Source organism: Nerophis lumbriciformis, linkage group LG32, assembly GCF_033978685.3.
Source record: "Nerophis lumbriciformis linkage group LG32, RoL_Nlum_v2.1, whole genome shotgun sequence".
NCBI classification, from domain to species: Eukaryota; Metazoa; Chordata; class Actinopteri; order Syngnathiformes; family Syngnathidae; genus Nerophis; species Nerophis lumbriciformis.
Window position 1 is genome coordinate 17,972,337 of NC_084579.2, and position 13,832 is coordinate 17,986,168.

A 13,832-nucleotide genomic window follows, 5' to 3' on the forward strand; every position below is an offset into this window, starting at 1 on the left:
ATTTATAGTCCAAAATGATCTCTTGGGAACAATGCTGATTTATGAATGTTTTTTTAATGCAAATACTCTGTGAAAATAATATTTGTCCTCCTCTGCAAAGGCGAGGACGGTTTTAAATTATTGGACATAAAGTAATGTTTTGATGTTATTGTATTTATATAAAGATAATTGCACTTTCAGTAACGGTGAAAAGCTTTCAAAATGTGTTTGCTTGATGAATGCCTTGAATAATAAGTGAAGCATGAAATTAGATTGTGGGCTGTCAATATTCCTGCGTTGAAACCACACTTCAATGTAAAAACAGGATTCTTTGTTTCTTTGGCTTTATTCATGCTACATGTTCTTGCATCAGGTTCTGCTTATGACAATAAAAAAAAAAAGACTTGACAATCATTATCTTTGGAAAGGCCACGTGTCTGAATCTCATAGGGTCTTTTTTTCACTTTTTTTGTTACGTAATGTCCTGTGTGTTTCAGCTTAAGCTGAAATAGGAGTCTTAGGTAGTCGAAACACGTCATGTCAGGTAAAAATTCCATGTAATACAGTGTTTAACCTTTTTTAAGCCAAGGCACATTTTTTTTCATTGGAAAAATCCCGAGGCACACCACTAGCAGAAAACATAAAAAAAAATGAAACTCAGCAGCCGATATTGACAGTAAAAAGTCGTTCTCGCAATTGTTGGATATAAATTGAAACCATAACCAAGCATGCATCACTATAGCTCTTGTCTCAAAGTAGGTGTACTGTCACGACTTGTCTGTCACATCACGCCATGACTTATTTTGAGTTTGTTTGTGTTTTCTTGTGTGTAGTGTTTCCTATTTTGTTGTTGATTGTCATGCATACTTGCCATCCCTCACGGATTTTCCGGGAGACTCCCGAAATTCAGCGCCTCTCCCGAAAACCTCCCGGGACAAATTTTCTCCCGGAAATCTCCCGATTTTCAGGCGGAGCTGGAGGCCACGCCCCCTCCAGCTCCATGCGGACCTGAGTGAGGACAGCCTTTTTTCCACGTCCGCTTTCCCACGATATAAACAGCGTGCCTGCCCAATCACGTTATTCCATACGAGGCATCCGGCATACCGCCGATGAGCATGGTGCAGATGGAGAAGATCTTCTCGGCGTCCGTGTTGGCGCACACGTTGCCAAAGCCGACGCTGGTCAGGCTGCTGAGGGTGAAGTAGAGGGCGGCGATGTACGAGCTGCGCACTGATGGGCCGCCGACCGTGTTGTCTCCAGGTGTTTGCCCAGCTCATGGAGCCATCCTTGAGGAAGAGACGGGAGGACAACAGGGTGACAAGAACTAAATCATCCAGACTAGAGATACATTGTATTATGTTTATCTTACCTAAAAATAAATATATTTATTAATAAAAATAAAAAAAAACTAAATACATTTTTACTATATTTTGCTAAAAACATCTAAATTAATTGTATTTTTATTTGTATTTTTTCTGACTCCTTATTACATCCAGCCATAGAATTATACATTAAAAGAAACATATTTGAAATAATTAATTTTAAATGATCATAATAATTCATTTAAAATGACCATATTTAATTATTAAAATAATTGCTTGTTTATCAACAACTTTAGCATTTTATTCATTACATTTTGAAGCTCTCAGAAGCCAAGTTATGTTATATTCCTTAATATTTATTTATACAAGTTTGAAGTATCAATTATCGAAACAGTTTTGTTTGCATATTTTCAGGATGTAGATATATATATGTATATATATATATATATGTATATATGAAATACTTGACTTGGTGAATTATAGCTGTAAATATACTCCTCCTCTCTTAACCACGCCCCACGTCCCCGCCCCCAACCACCCCACCTCCCGAAATTGGAGGTCTCAAGGTTGGCAAGTATGTTGTCATGTCATGTACGGATGTACTTTATAGACGCCGTCTGCTGTATGTCGTCCAGCATTCTTTTTTTGTTTACTTTGCAGCCAATTCAGTTTTAGTTTTGTTCTGCATAGCCATCCCTAAGCTTCAATGCTTTTTCTTAGCGGCACTCGCCTTTTGTTTATTTTTGGTTTAAGCATTAGATACCTTTTTACCTGCACGCTGCCTCCCGCTGTCGTCTGCATATATAGATCACGACAAACCATGTTCCCGACATCCACAAAGCAATTAGCTACCCGCTGCCACCTACTGATATGGAAGAGTATTACACGGTTACTCTGCCGAGCTCTAGACAGCACAGACTCTCAACAACGGCACTTTATTTGCGGATTATAATTACTGGTTTGCAAAAAATATTTTTAACCCAATTAGGTGAAATGACATCTCCCACGGCACACCAGACAATATCTCACAGTACACTAGTGGGCCACGGCACAGTGGTTGAATAACACTTGATATACCGAAAATATTGTCTATTGTCTGATTAGATGGAAAATTGAAAAGTATTAATTTTATAATTTATACCTTATAAATAATCAAATTGATTTATAAAGCATAAAGAAAGTGTCTTGTTTGATTGTAGTTTAGAACAGTGGTCCCCAACCACCGGGCTGCACAAGAAATTTAAAAAAAAATATTTTTTTAATTTTTATTAAATCAACATAAAAAACACAAGATACACTTACAATTAGTGCACCAACCCAAAAAACCTCCCTCCCCCTCATTCACACTCATTCGCACAAAAGGGTTGTTTCTTTCTGTTATTAATATTTCTGGTTCCTACATTATATATCAATATAGATCAATACAGTCTGCAGGGATACAGTCCGTAAGCACACATGATTGTATTTTTTTATGACAAAAAAAAAAATACCATACCCCCCGTGGGACAAATTTTCAAGCGTTGACCGGTCCGCAGTTACAAAAAGGTTGGGGACCACTGGTTTAGACCACTGGTTTAGAATGTGCACAATGGACATACCGCTGGTGGAAGGAGTTCATACACACGTGTGACCTCCACCCTTTGAGGCTGAAACATTGCATCAGAGTAACATCAGCAGCACCTGATAGGAAAAAAAAAAAAGCTCCCTGCTTGTGAATACAAATGAGGACGAGAAGAAAACTAATGTCTGACTGATAACACGAATACTAGTATGTGTTGGCGGCACTTTCCAGATCCTAATGAGGTCCAGCTGTGTTTGACCCTGAACACAATTACTTCACCTTCATGTTCAGACATGTTTAGCACGACCTGTTTCCTCGGCTTCATTTAAAGAAAAGAGCAATTGTGTTACTAGCATCAATAGTTCAACTTTTTTTTTTTTTGCACATTAAATTTTCCATCTTTTGCTATGTTTTCTATTTAGTAATTGTGCTTATAGAATGTACCAAATAGCCCCTGGACACCCCTCCTGTAAAAACAATAACCTACTCTTTAAATCAGGGATCGGCAACCCAAAACGTTGAAAGAGCCATATTGAACCAAAAATACAAAAATAAATCTGTCTGGAGCCGCACAAAATTAAAAGCCTTATATAAGTGTTATAATGAAGGCAACACATGACGTAAGTGTCTATATTAGCCTACTATCAAAATGACTGTCGCAGGCTGACACAAATCTTCGTTAACAGAAATGTTGAAATGTAATATTTATTCTACACATTTTTACAACATTGGAAAACATTAGTAAAACAGCCCTCTTAGAGGGTGAGATAAGTCCTGGAAATTACTGGCTTAGAATGGCCAAAGGTATTTATATGTGTGTCCAAGAAAACGGCAGGCTGCCTTCTTCTAATGGATTCATTACAATCTTTGCAAGCTGGGTTACATTTGCTGTGGTCTGGAACAGCATGGTAGCGTTTGCTGTGGTCTGGAACAACATGGCACACAAACAACTATGCGAAATGCAGCCAATATTACATACAGATAATGGGTCATGAGACATGAAAATATAAATTAAATACACAGAGGACATCAGTAAAGGAAATTAAATAAGCTCAAATATACCTACAAACGAGGCATAATGATGCAATATGTACATACATCAACAAAGCTTACCTTTGTGCATTCACGCACAGCATAAAAATTTTGGTGGACAAAATGAGACAAAGGAGTGGTATAAAATCGTGGTCCCCAACCTTTTTGTAACTGCGGACCGGTCAACGCTTGAAAATTTGTCTGGGGGGGGGGGGGTTTGTCATATAAAAATACAATCATGTGTGCTTACGGACTGTATCCCTGCAGTCTGTATTGATATATATTGATATATAATGTAGGAACCAGAAATATTAACAGAAAGAGACAACCCTTTTGTGCGAATGAGTGGGGGAGGGAGGTTTTTTTGGGTTGGTGCACTAATTGTAAGTATATCTTGTGGTTTTTATGTTATTTTAATACATTTTTTAAATTTTTTTATTAATTCTTGTGCGGCCGGGTACCAATCGATCCACGGACCGGTACCGGGCCGCTGCCCGGTGGTTGGGGACCACTGCTATAAAACACGCCTTTGTGTGGCAGCATCAAAGAAAGTCGTACTTGTAAACAAACTACGGTGAGTTCAAGGACCGCCAAATTAGTAGGACAAAACGGCGCTCGCCAAATACTCTCTCATCAGTGAAGCTTGTTTGACATAAACAGTGGGATTACTAACAATTAGGAAGGTTTTGTGTCATGTTTGTTCTCCTAAAGAAACCATATTTAAAAAAAAGAAATATAGGCTAGGGCGGCGCTAAAGAGCCGCATGCGGGTTGCAACTTGCTGACCCCCGCTTTAAATAACGTTACATTATTGCTCAGGCACTACCCCCAAATTATATAACTTAGCACCCCGAAAAATACAATTGTATTTTTAAACAGTACTTTACATATGTATGTATTGCAGTACACTATAGTATACTCTTTAGTCTTATCATATTTATTATAAACTGCATCTAATGCATTTAGCATAACACGTGATAACCGACTGATTTTTTAAATTTTGTTTTATTTTTTTTATTGAACCACAAACACACAACAGTTTACTCAACTGTCAAGGCACTTCCAACAAGGAAATAAAATAAAAGCAAATACAGATATATAATTATAAAATAATAATAGTAATTAAAAAATAACTGACAACAAGACACAACTGATGAAGCTTGACTAGTCGCGCATCCTGATGACGTCACTCAAATAACTCCGCTCCGTCGAAGTTCGATTGGAAGATGGCGCCATTCCAACATCACTCCCCAGGTAACACCTAACGTTAGCGTAACGTTACTGTATGGTTCTCGTTTGGTTATGCAAGATGAGAACATTCTAAGAACATTCTCAGAACATATCAAAACCTATCTGACACACAAAATATTTGCCTGCAATGGAAACAGCGACCGTTAGGCTTTTCGAAATGTTTTTTTTCGCAAATTTACTTTATATACATTATGTAGTAACGTTTCCCTAACGTTCCGCGAACGTGTTGTGTTTTTCGAACAATCTGACGTCAGCTGAGCTGAGTCAAGGCTGCACGCATGCGCGTAGAAGCTTCCGTGAGACAAAGACGAAGCTCGACAACGCTGCAAATTCCAGAATCCCGATAATCAGGCAATACGGTGCGCCATCCATTGATCACATGTAAGTAGATAGTAGTGATGGGTTGATGAGGCGTCATGAAGCGTTTCAACACATTGCAAAACTGTATTGATACTGTGTCGATACTGTGTCACTAAATACTGACATCTGCTGGACATTAAAAATCCCTACAGGCAACCTATAGACCGACTCAACTGACACTGATTTTATGACCTAGTACAGTGGTTCTCAAATGGGGATACGCGTACCCCTGGGGGTACTTGAAGGTATGCCAAGGGGTACGTGAGATTTTTTAAAAATATTCTAAAAATAGCAACAATTCAAAAATCATTTATAAATATATTTATTGAATAATACTTCAACAAAATATGAATGTAAGTTCATAAACTCAGTGAAGCACAAGCTCAGGTTTGTCACTAAAATGTCTGTCAAAAAGAACTGTGAAAAGAAATGCAACAATGCAATATTCAGTGTTGACAGCTGGATTTTTTGTGGACATGTTCCATAAATATTGATGTTAAAGATTTTTTTTTTTGTGAAGAAATGTTTAGAATTAAGTTCATGAATCCAGATGGAGCTCTAATACAATCCCCAAAGAGGGCACTTTAAGTTGATGATTACTTCTATGTGTAGAAATCTTTATTTATAATTGAATCACTTGTTTATTTTTCAACAAGTTTTTAGTTATTTTTATATCTTTTTTTCCAAATAGTTCAAGAAAGACCACTACAAATGAGCAATATTTTGCACTGTTATACAATTATACAATTTAATAAATCAGAAACTGATGACATAGTGCTGTATTTTACTTCTTTATCTTTTTTTTTTTTCAACCAAAAATGCTTTGCTCTGATTAGGGGGTACTTGAATTTAAAAAAAATTCACAGGGGGTACATTGCTGAAAAAAGGTTGAGAACCATTGACCTAGTATATACAATAATATAAACCAAGTCATTGTATTTCATTTAGGATTATTTCATAACTTCATTTATTTTATATATATATATATATATATATATTTATTTTATTTATTTTTTGTCTTTTTTAGATACAGTCAATAAATAATGTGAACATGTATCATAACATGGAAATCTAAGAGAACGTGTTGTGAATGAGGATGCTTGTGGACCTGGAATTTTTTTATTTTTTTTTTACACATTTTTATTTTTTTTAAAAAACATTTTTTCCAACGTATTCAATTTTAGACGCTTTCTCTTCTTAGTTATTATTTCTCCGGCTGTAGAAAAGACCCTTTCACAGGGCACAGAGGAGGCGTCAGTGCGACACAGTTCGCGTATCGGTCACGTGACCAAAACAGCTCATGATCGGTCACGTGACCTTCTAAAAGCGGTACGCGCACCGACACAGGGTTTCGCTCTATGAGCTCGACGCATGCGCCGATGCATCGGTGTTGCCAGACCCATCACTAGTAGATAGAAAGAGTGAAATATGAAGCACGTTTTTGTGTAACAATTTCTACCCTACATGATTAATTTCAGACCATTTTACGGTTTTAGCGTTGTGTCAAATGCGCGCTATGCTGAACTGCCGGCACCATATAAACTAGCATGCATTTCTCGTGCATATTGGCTGTTATATAGTTTCCAAATACCAACGAATGACTTCTGAAGAAGGGTGGATCTATCTGTAGCCTAGTTAAACAATAATTTGCCCCGTCAGTGTCATATTTTGAGGTCCATATGGCACGAATGTTGCCTGAATGTTCTGTTAAACATTATCACAATTTCAGAAGGGTTAAAACCATTAAAAATCAGTTCCCAGTGGCTTATTTTATTTTTCGAAGTTTTTTTCAAAATGTTACCCATTACGCAATATCCCTAAAAAAATGTTATATACACCCGTCCATTTTCCTGTGACGTCACAATACAAACAAACATGGCGGATAGAACAGCAAGATATAGCGACATTAGCTCGGATTCAGACTCGGATTTCAGGGCCTTACGCGATTCAACAGATTACGCATGTATTGAAACTGATGGTTGTAGTGTGGAGGCAGGTAGCGAAAACGAAATTGAAGAAGAAACTGAAGCTATTGAGCATTGCCAACCTTGAGACCTCTGATTTCGGGAGGTGGGGGGTGGTTAAGAGGGGAGGAGTATATTGACAGCTAGAATTCACCAAGTCAAGTATTTCATACATATTATATATATATATATATATATATATATATATATATATATATATATATATATATATATATCTACATCCTGAAAATATGCAAACAAAACTGTGTTTAGATAATTGACACTTCAAACTTGCATAAATAAATATTAAGGAATAGAACATAACTTGGCTTCTGAGAGTTTCAAAATGTAATGAATAAAATGCTAAAGTTGTTGATAAACAAGCTATTATTTTAATAATTAAATATGGTCATTTTAAATGAATTATTATGATAATTTAAAATCAATTATTTCAAATATGTTTATTTTAATGTATAATTCTATGGCTGGATGTAATAAGGAGTCACAAAAAAATACAAATAAAAATACAATTAATTTTGATGTTTTTAGCAAAATATAGTAAAAATGTGGGCGATAATAGGGCAACCCATTTTACTTGTTGTTTTATTTGTATTTTCAACATTAATGCTGCCACAACGATGACTCTTGCTGATTTACTGCCTTCGGTAATGGCACCATTCCCAAATTATGTCGGCTCTATTGATAACCTCACTAACAACTTTGACAATGCCCTGCGCAAAACCATTGATAGTATAGCACCACTAAAACAAAAAAGGGCCCCTAAAAGGCGCACCCCATGGTTTACAGAGGAAACCAGAGCTCATAAATTATCATGTAGAAAGTTGGAACGCAAATGGCGCGCGACCAAGCTTGAGGTTTTCCATCAAGCATGGAGTGATAGTTTAATATCGTATAAACGCATGCTTACCTTAGCTAAAGCTAAATATTACTCAAATCTCATCCGCCTCAACAAAAACGACCCTAAATTTTTGTTTAGTACAGTAGCATCGCTAACCCAACAAGGGACTCCTCCCAATAGCTCCACCCACTCGGCAGATGACTTTATGAATTTCTTTAATAAGAAAATTGAACTCATTAGAAAGGAGATTAAAGACAACGCATCCCAGCTACAACTGGGTTCTATGAACACAGATACAACTGTATCTACGACAGATACTGCAATACAAAATAGTCTCTCTCTTTTTGATGAAATAACATTACAGGAACTATTACAGCGTGTAAGTGGGATAAAACAAACAACATGTTTACTTGACCCACTTCCTGGGAAACTTATCAAGGAGCTTTTTGTATTATTAGGTCCATCAGTGCTAAATATTATAAACTTATCACTTTCCTCTGGCACTGTTCCCCTAGCATTCAAGAAAGCGGTTATTCATCCTCTGCTCAAAAGACCTAACCTTGATCCTGACCTCATGGTAAACTACCGACCGGTGTCCCACCTTCCCTTTATTTCGAAAATCCTCGAAAAAATTGTCGCACAGCAGCTAAATGAACACTTAGTGTCTAACAATCTCTGTGAACCTTTTCAATCCGGTTTCAGGGCAAATCACTCTACGGAGACAGCCCTCGCAAAAATGACTAATGATCTACTGCTAACGATGGATTCTGATGCGTCATCTATGTTGCTGCTTCTTGATCTTAGCGCTGCTTTCGATATCGTCGATCATAATATTTTATTAGAGCGTATCAAAACACGTATTGGTATGTCAGACTTAGCTTTGTCGTGGTTTAACTCTTATCTTACTGACAGGATGCAATGCGTCTCCCATAATAATGTGACCTCGGATTATGTTAAGGTAACGTGCGGAGTCCCTCAGGGTTCGGTTCTTGGCCCTGCACTCTTTAGTATTTACATGCTGCCGCTAGGCGACATCATACGCAAATACGGTGTTAGCTTTCATTGTTATGCTGATGACACCCAACTCTACATGCCCCTAAAGCTGACCAACACGCCAGATTGTAGTCAGCTGGAGGCGTGTCTTAATGAAATTAAACAATGGATGTCCGCTAACTTCTTGCAACTCAACGCCAAGAAAACGGAAATGCTGATTATCGGTCCTGCTAAACACCGACATTTATTTAATAATACCACCTTAACATTTGACAACCAAACAATTACACAAGGCGAATCAGTAAAGAATCTGGGTATTATCTTCGACCCAACTCTCTCGTTTGAATCACACATTAAGAGTGTTACTAAAACGGCCTTCTTTCATCTCCGTAATATCGCTAAAATTCGTTCTATTTTATCCACTAGCGACGCTGAGATCATTATTCATGCGTTCGTTACGTCTCGTCTCGACTACTGTAACGTATTATTTTCGGGTCTCCCTATGTCTAGCATTAAAAAATTACAGTTGGTACAAAATGCGGCTGCTAGACTTTTGACAAGAACAAGAAAGTTTGATCATATTACGCCTATACTGGCTCACCTGCACTGGCTTCCTGTGCACTTAAGATGTGACTTTAAGGTTTTACTTCTTACGTATAAAATACTACACGGTCTAGCTCCGTCCTATCTTGTCGATTGCATTGTACCATATGTCCCGGCAAGAAATCTGCGTTCAAAGAACTCCGGCTTATTAGTGATTCCCAGAGCCCAAAAAAAGTCTGCGGGCTATAGAGCGTTTTCTATTCGGGCTCCAGTACTATGGAATGCCCTCCCGGTAACAATTAGAGATGCTACCTCAGTAGAAGCATTTAAGTCCCATCTTAAAACACATTTGTATACTCTAGCCTTTAAATAGCCCCCCTGTTAGACCAGTTGATCTGCCGTTTCTTTTCTTTTCTCCTCTGCTCCCCTTTTCCTTGAGGGGGGGGGGGGGGCACAGGTCCGGTGGCCATGGATGAAGTGCTGGCTGTCCAGAGTCGGGACCCGGGGTGGACCGCTCGCCTGTGCATCGGCTGGGAACATCTCTGCGCTGCTGACCCGTCTCCGCTCGGGATGGTGTCCTGCTGGCCCCACTATGGACTGGACTCTTACTATTATGTTGGATCCACTATGGACTGGACTCTCACAATATTATGTCAGACCCACTCGACATCCATTGCTTTCGGTCTCCCCTAGAGGGGGGGGGGTTACCCACATATGCGGTCCTCTCCAAGGTTTCTCATAGTCATTCACATCGACGTCCCACTGGGGTGAGTTTTTCCTTGCCCGTATGTGGGCTTTGTACCGAGGATGTCGTTGTGGCTTGTGCAGCCCTTTGAGACACTTGTGATTTAGGGCTATATAAATAAAGATTGATTGATTGATTATAGAATAAACAACACAATGAAGAAGTTTCAACAGAAGGCTTATAAGCGTAGATGGGCTGCCACAACTAGGCATTTGAAGAAGCAATGCCGACAGTCAACTTTAGAATTAGAGAGTGATGATAGCGAGCAAGAGAATGACACGACAATCTTTACAACTCCAGAAACAGTGACAACCCTTCAGTACATGGATGCTGCGGAGACTGCTTCCTGCAATGCCGCGGGTGCTGACAATGCCACCTACAGTGGCCCTGATAGTGATGAGCCTGATGAAAATGATGCTGATTGGAGGCTAATCGACCATCATGTCACCTTGTCATCTGATTCAGAAAATGAGAGTGATAGTGACTGCTTTGAAGATATTTTGAGGTCTGGATTATTTTATCTTCAGAATAGCTTCTGCTATTGGCCAAAGCCAAATCCTACCCACTCCAGAATCCGGAGAGCTGAGATTCCTGACAAAGAAGTCTGGGATAGGCTGCCAATTCGGGTTTTCAGGAAAACATTGACTGGTAAGGGAATATTGTCAAAGTCATATCATGTATATCTTAAACAACATAATTCATCTTGAGTCATCAGCATACTTTGAAATTTTGCAGAAGACTTTGACAAGGCCCTTCAATATGAAAAACAAGCTGAAATGTTTTCGAGCCCAGAGAAAGAAGAAATGTCAACCAAATGGAGCCACATCACCCCTGAACGTTATAGAAACGACGAGGAAGATGTGTTTGATGCTGACGGTTAGTCACTTTTCAAAGACTGTTTACTTACAATACTCAAACACTACTTAGTGGTGCATAAATGTTATTGTCTACGTTGGTTTAGGCGAAGAGGAAATTCGGCCAAAAAAGAAGTGCAGAAAAGAGAAATTACAGATCCTCATCCAGGCACCCCCACTGCCAGTGCTCCCACCATTGAACTTTCCAAACTCCAGCAAGTACCAGACCACTTCAGCCAGTACCAGCCAATACTACACCACTCCAAGGCATCCAGGCCGACCTCACAGCCCAGCGAGAAGCAGCACTTACAGGCTCAGTCCAGACAGGAATCATGCATCCAGCTCAAGCCAGTACCAAACCACTCCAGCCAGTACGAGTCAGTACCAGACCACTCCAAGAAGCAGCAGGAATGCCCTTGAAAGTGAACGTTAGTTGGCTATTTAACTGTTGATAGGTGGTGTTAAACAGGCTGTTACAACGGGCAGTAATACGAATGACCTCTTTGACTTTTGTTGTCTTTGCAGTTTTCCAGTTAAACATGAAAGTTAAAAAAAATAGTTGAGAACCAGGGAGAAATTATGCGCATGCTGAGAGGGCTGGCAGCACAGTCTGTGGGGCCAGAAGCTGTGGATGTTCAAGATCTCATTGAGAAGCCTTTTGAGACTCTTGAGCAGCTTAAGACCTTCTGTGAACAGCTCGACACTGATCTTCTGCTCAGAAAGCAGCTGGTAATTAGTTTTAATCCCCCACTGCAAAATTATCTTGCTCGGTTATCAAAAAACATGTTCTAATCAAGTACAATATTGTTGTTTATTTATTTGTATAGGTGAAAGCTCTTACTGCTCTTGGTGGGCAGAATTTGGCAGACACGGTGAGGACAATGCTGAGGAAAATTGCCACAAACAAAGTCCTGGAGCAGCTTGGTCTCCGTGGAAAGACAGGCAAAGTGGCGTTTGAGGACTTGCCCTTTTACAGAATAATAATAAGTAAGTGTTAATAATAGGTTTGCATCTTTGAACATGTTGCATGTATGCTCACAAGGTCGATCTAGCTGTTATTATTACGGTATTTATTCTAAAGGGAATTCTAAATTGTGCTGGTGATTCCAGAGGCATGCAGGGGTGTTTACAAACAGACGACCACAGCTGAAGTAGATTGTGAGCTTGGAGAGGTCCTGAAACTGGCCACTTTTCGAAAGGGAGGTTCAAAGTTTGAGGTACGGAGAATTATGATAAGATATCCCAATTTTGAATTCCATTTTATTGAAGTTCCACTGCATGTCTTTTGAATTTGCAATTATAACTACTTGCAGGAGAAGAGGAGGAATTAAGAGGAAGTGACGGCGAAGAAGGGCAAAGGGAAGTGTAAAAAGGAAATGGACAGTGAGATGAGTGACCAGGTAAATGATAAAGTAATTATGCCAATGTTTTATTTCAATTCATAAAGATCCCAGTTCTGTGTTGAATTTGCAATTATAAACACTTGCAGGAAGCGACGGCGAAGAAGGGCAAAGGGAAGTGTACAAAGAAAAGGGACAGTGAGATGAGTGACCAGGTAAATGATAAAGTAATTATGCCAATGTTTTAATTCAATTCATAAAGATCCCAGTTCTGTGTTGAATTTGCAATTATAAATACTTGCAGGAAGTGAAGAAGAAGAAAACAGGGAAAGGGAAAAGAACCAAGCAAACGCTAGTGAGACCAGTGAGCATTGAGCAGGTAAACAAGGAGTAAATTATGCCATGTTTTAATTGAGTTCAATTCATCTACATTCCAGTGCTGTCTTTGTTGTATTTGTGAATATCTATAATTATTTACTTCCAGGAAGAGAACCAACAAGAAGGGGCAGAAGTACACTGACGCGCACGACCAAGACCACAGCATTCCATTTCTATTCCATCCATCCATCCATCTTCTTCCGCTTATCCGAGGTCGGGTCGCGGGGGCAGCAGCCTAAGCAGGGAAGTCCAGACTTCCCTCTCCCCAGCCACTTCGTCCAGCTCTTCCTGTGGGACCCCGAGGCGTTCCCAGGCCAGCCAGGAGACATAGTCTTCCCAACGTGTCCTGGGTCTTCCCCGCGGCCTCCTACCGGTCGGACGTGCCCTAAACACCTCCCTAGGGAGGCGTTCGGGTGGCATCCTGACCAGATGCCCGAACCACCTCATCTGGCTCCTCTCGATGTGGAGGAGCAGCGGCTTTACTTTGAGCTCCTCCCGGATGGCAGAACTTCCATTTCTATTGTATTGTAATTATCACTAACAAAGAATTATTGTTTAATGTTCTGTTTTGAGTGTCAGTCCTGACAATATAGCACAAAAACAGACGTAAATACCACTGCATTCCATTTCTATTGTATTATAATTATCACTA

General features: G+C 39.3%; 1 protein-coding gene across 3 annotated transcripts; it reads left to right on the forward strand.

The window, feature by feature from the left end:
• The first annotated feature begins 10,342 nt into the window (after nt 1–10,342).
• LOC133574853 (uncharacterized) lies at nt 10,343–13,613 on the forward strand. Of its 3 annotated transcripts, XM_061927158.2 has the most exons (10): nt 10,343–11,256; nt 11,344–11,484; nt 11,570–11,890; nt 11,988–12,191; nt 12,290–12,449; nt 12,573–12,679; nt 12,776–12,862; nt 12,952–13,017; nt 13,107–13,181; nt 13,287–13,613. In XM_061927158.2, the coding sequence occupies exons 1-4, from the start codon at nt 10,764–10,766 to the stop codon at nt 12,023–12,025; spliced, it is 993 nt and encodes a 330-aa protein (XP_061783142.1). In that variant the 5' UTR covers nt 10,343–10,763; the 3' UTR covers nt 12,026–12,191; nt 12,290–12,449; nt 12,573–12,679; nt 12,776–12,862; nt 12,952–13,017; nt 13,107–13,181; nt 13,287–13,613. The 3 variants fall into 3 exon arrangements, with proteins under 3 accessions (XP_061783142.1, XP_061783144.1, XP_061783143.1); XM_061927160.2 differs by lacking the exon at nt 12,952–13,017; XM_061927159.2 differs by lacking the exon at nt 13,287–13,613 and having other exon boundaries at nt 13,107–13,197.
• Nucleotides 13,614–13,832: the final 219 nt, after the last annotated feature.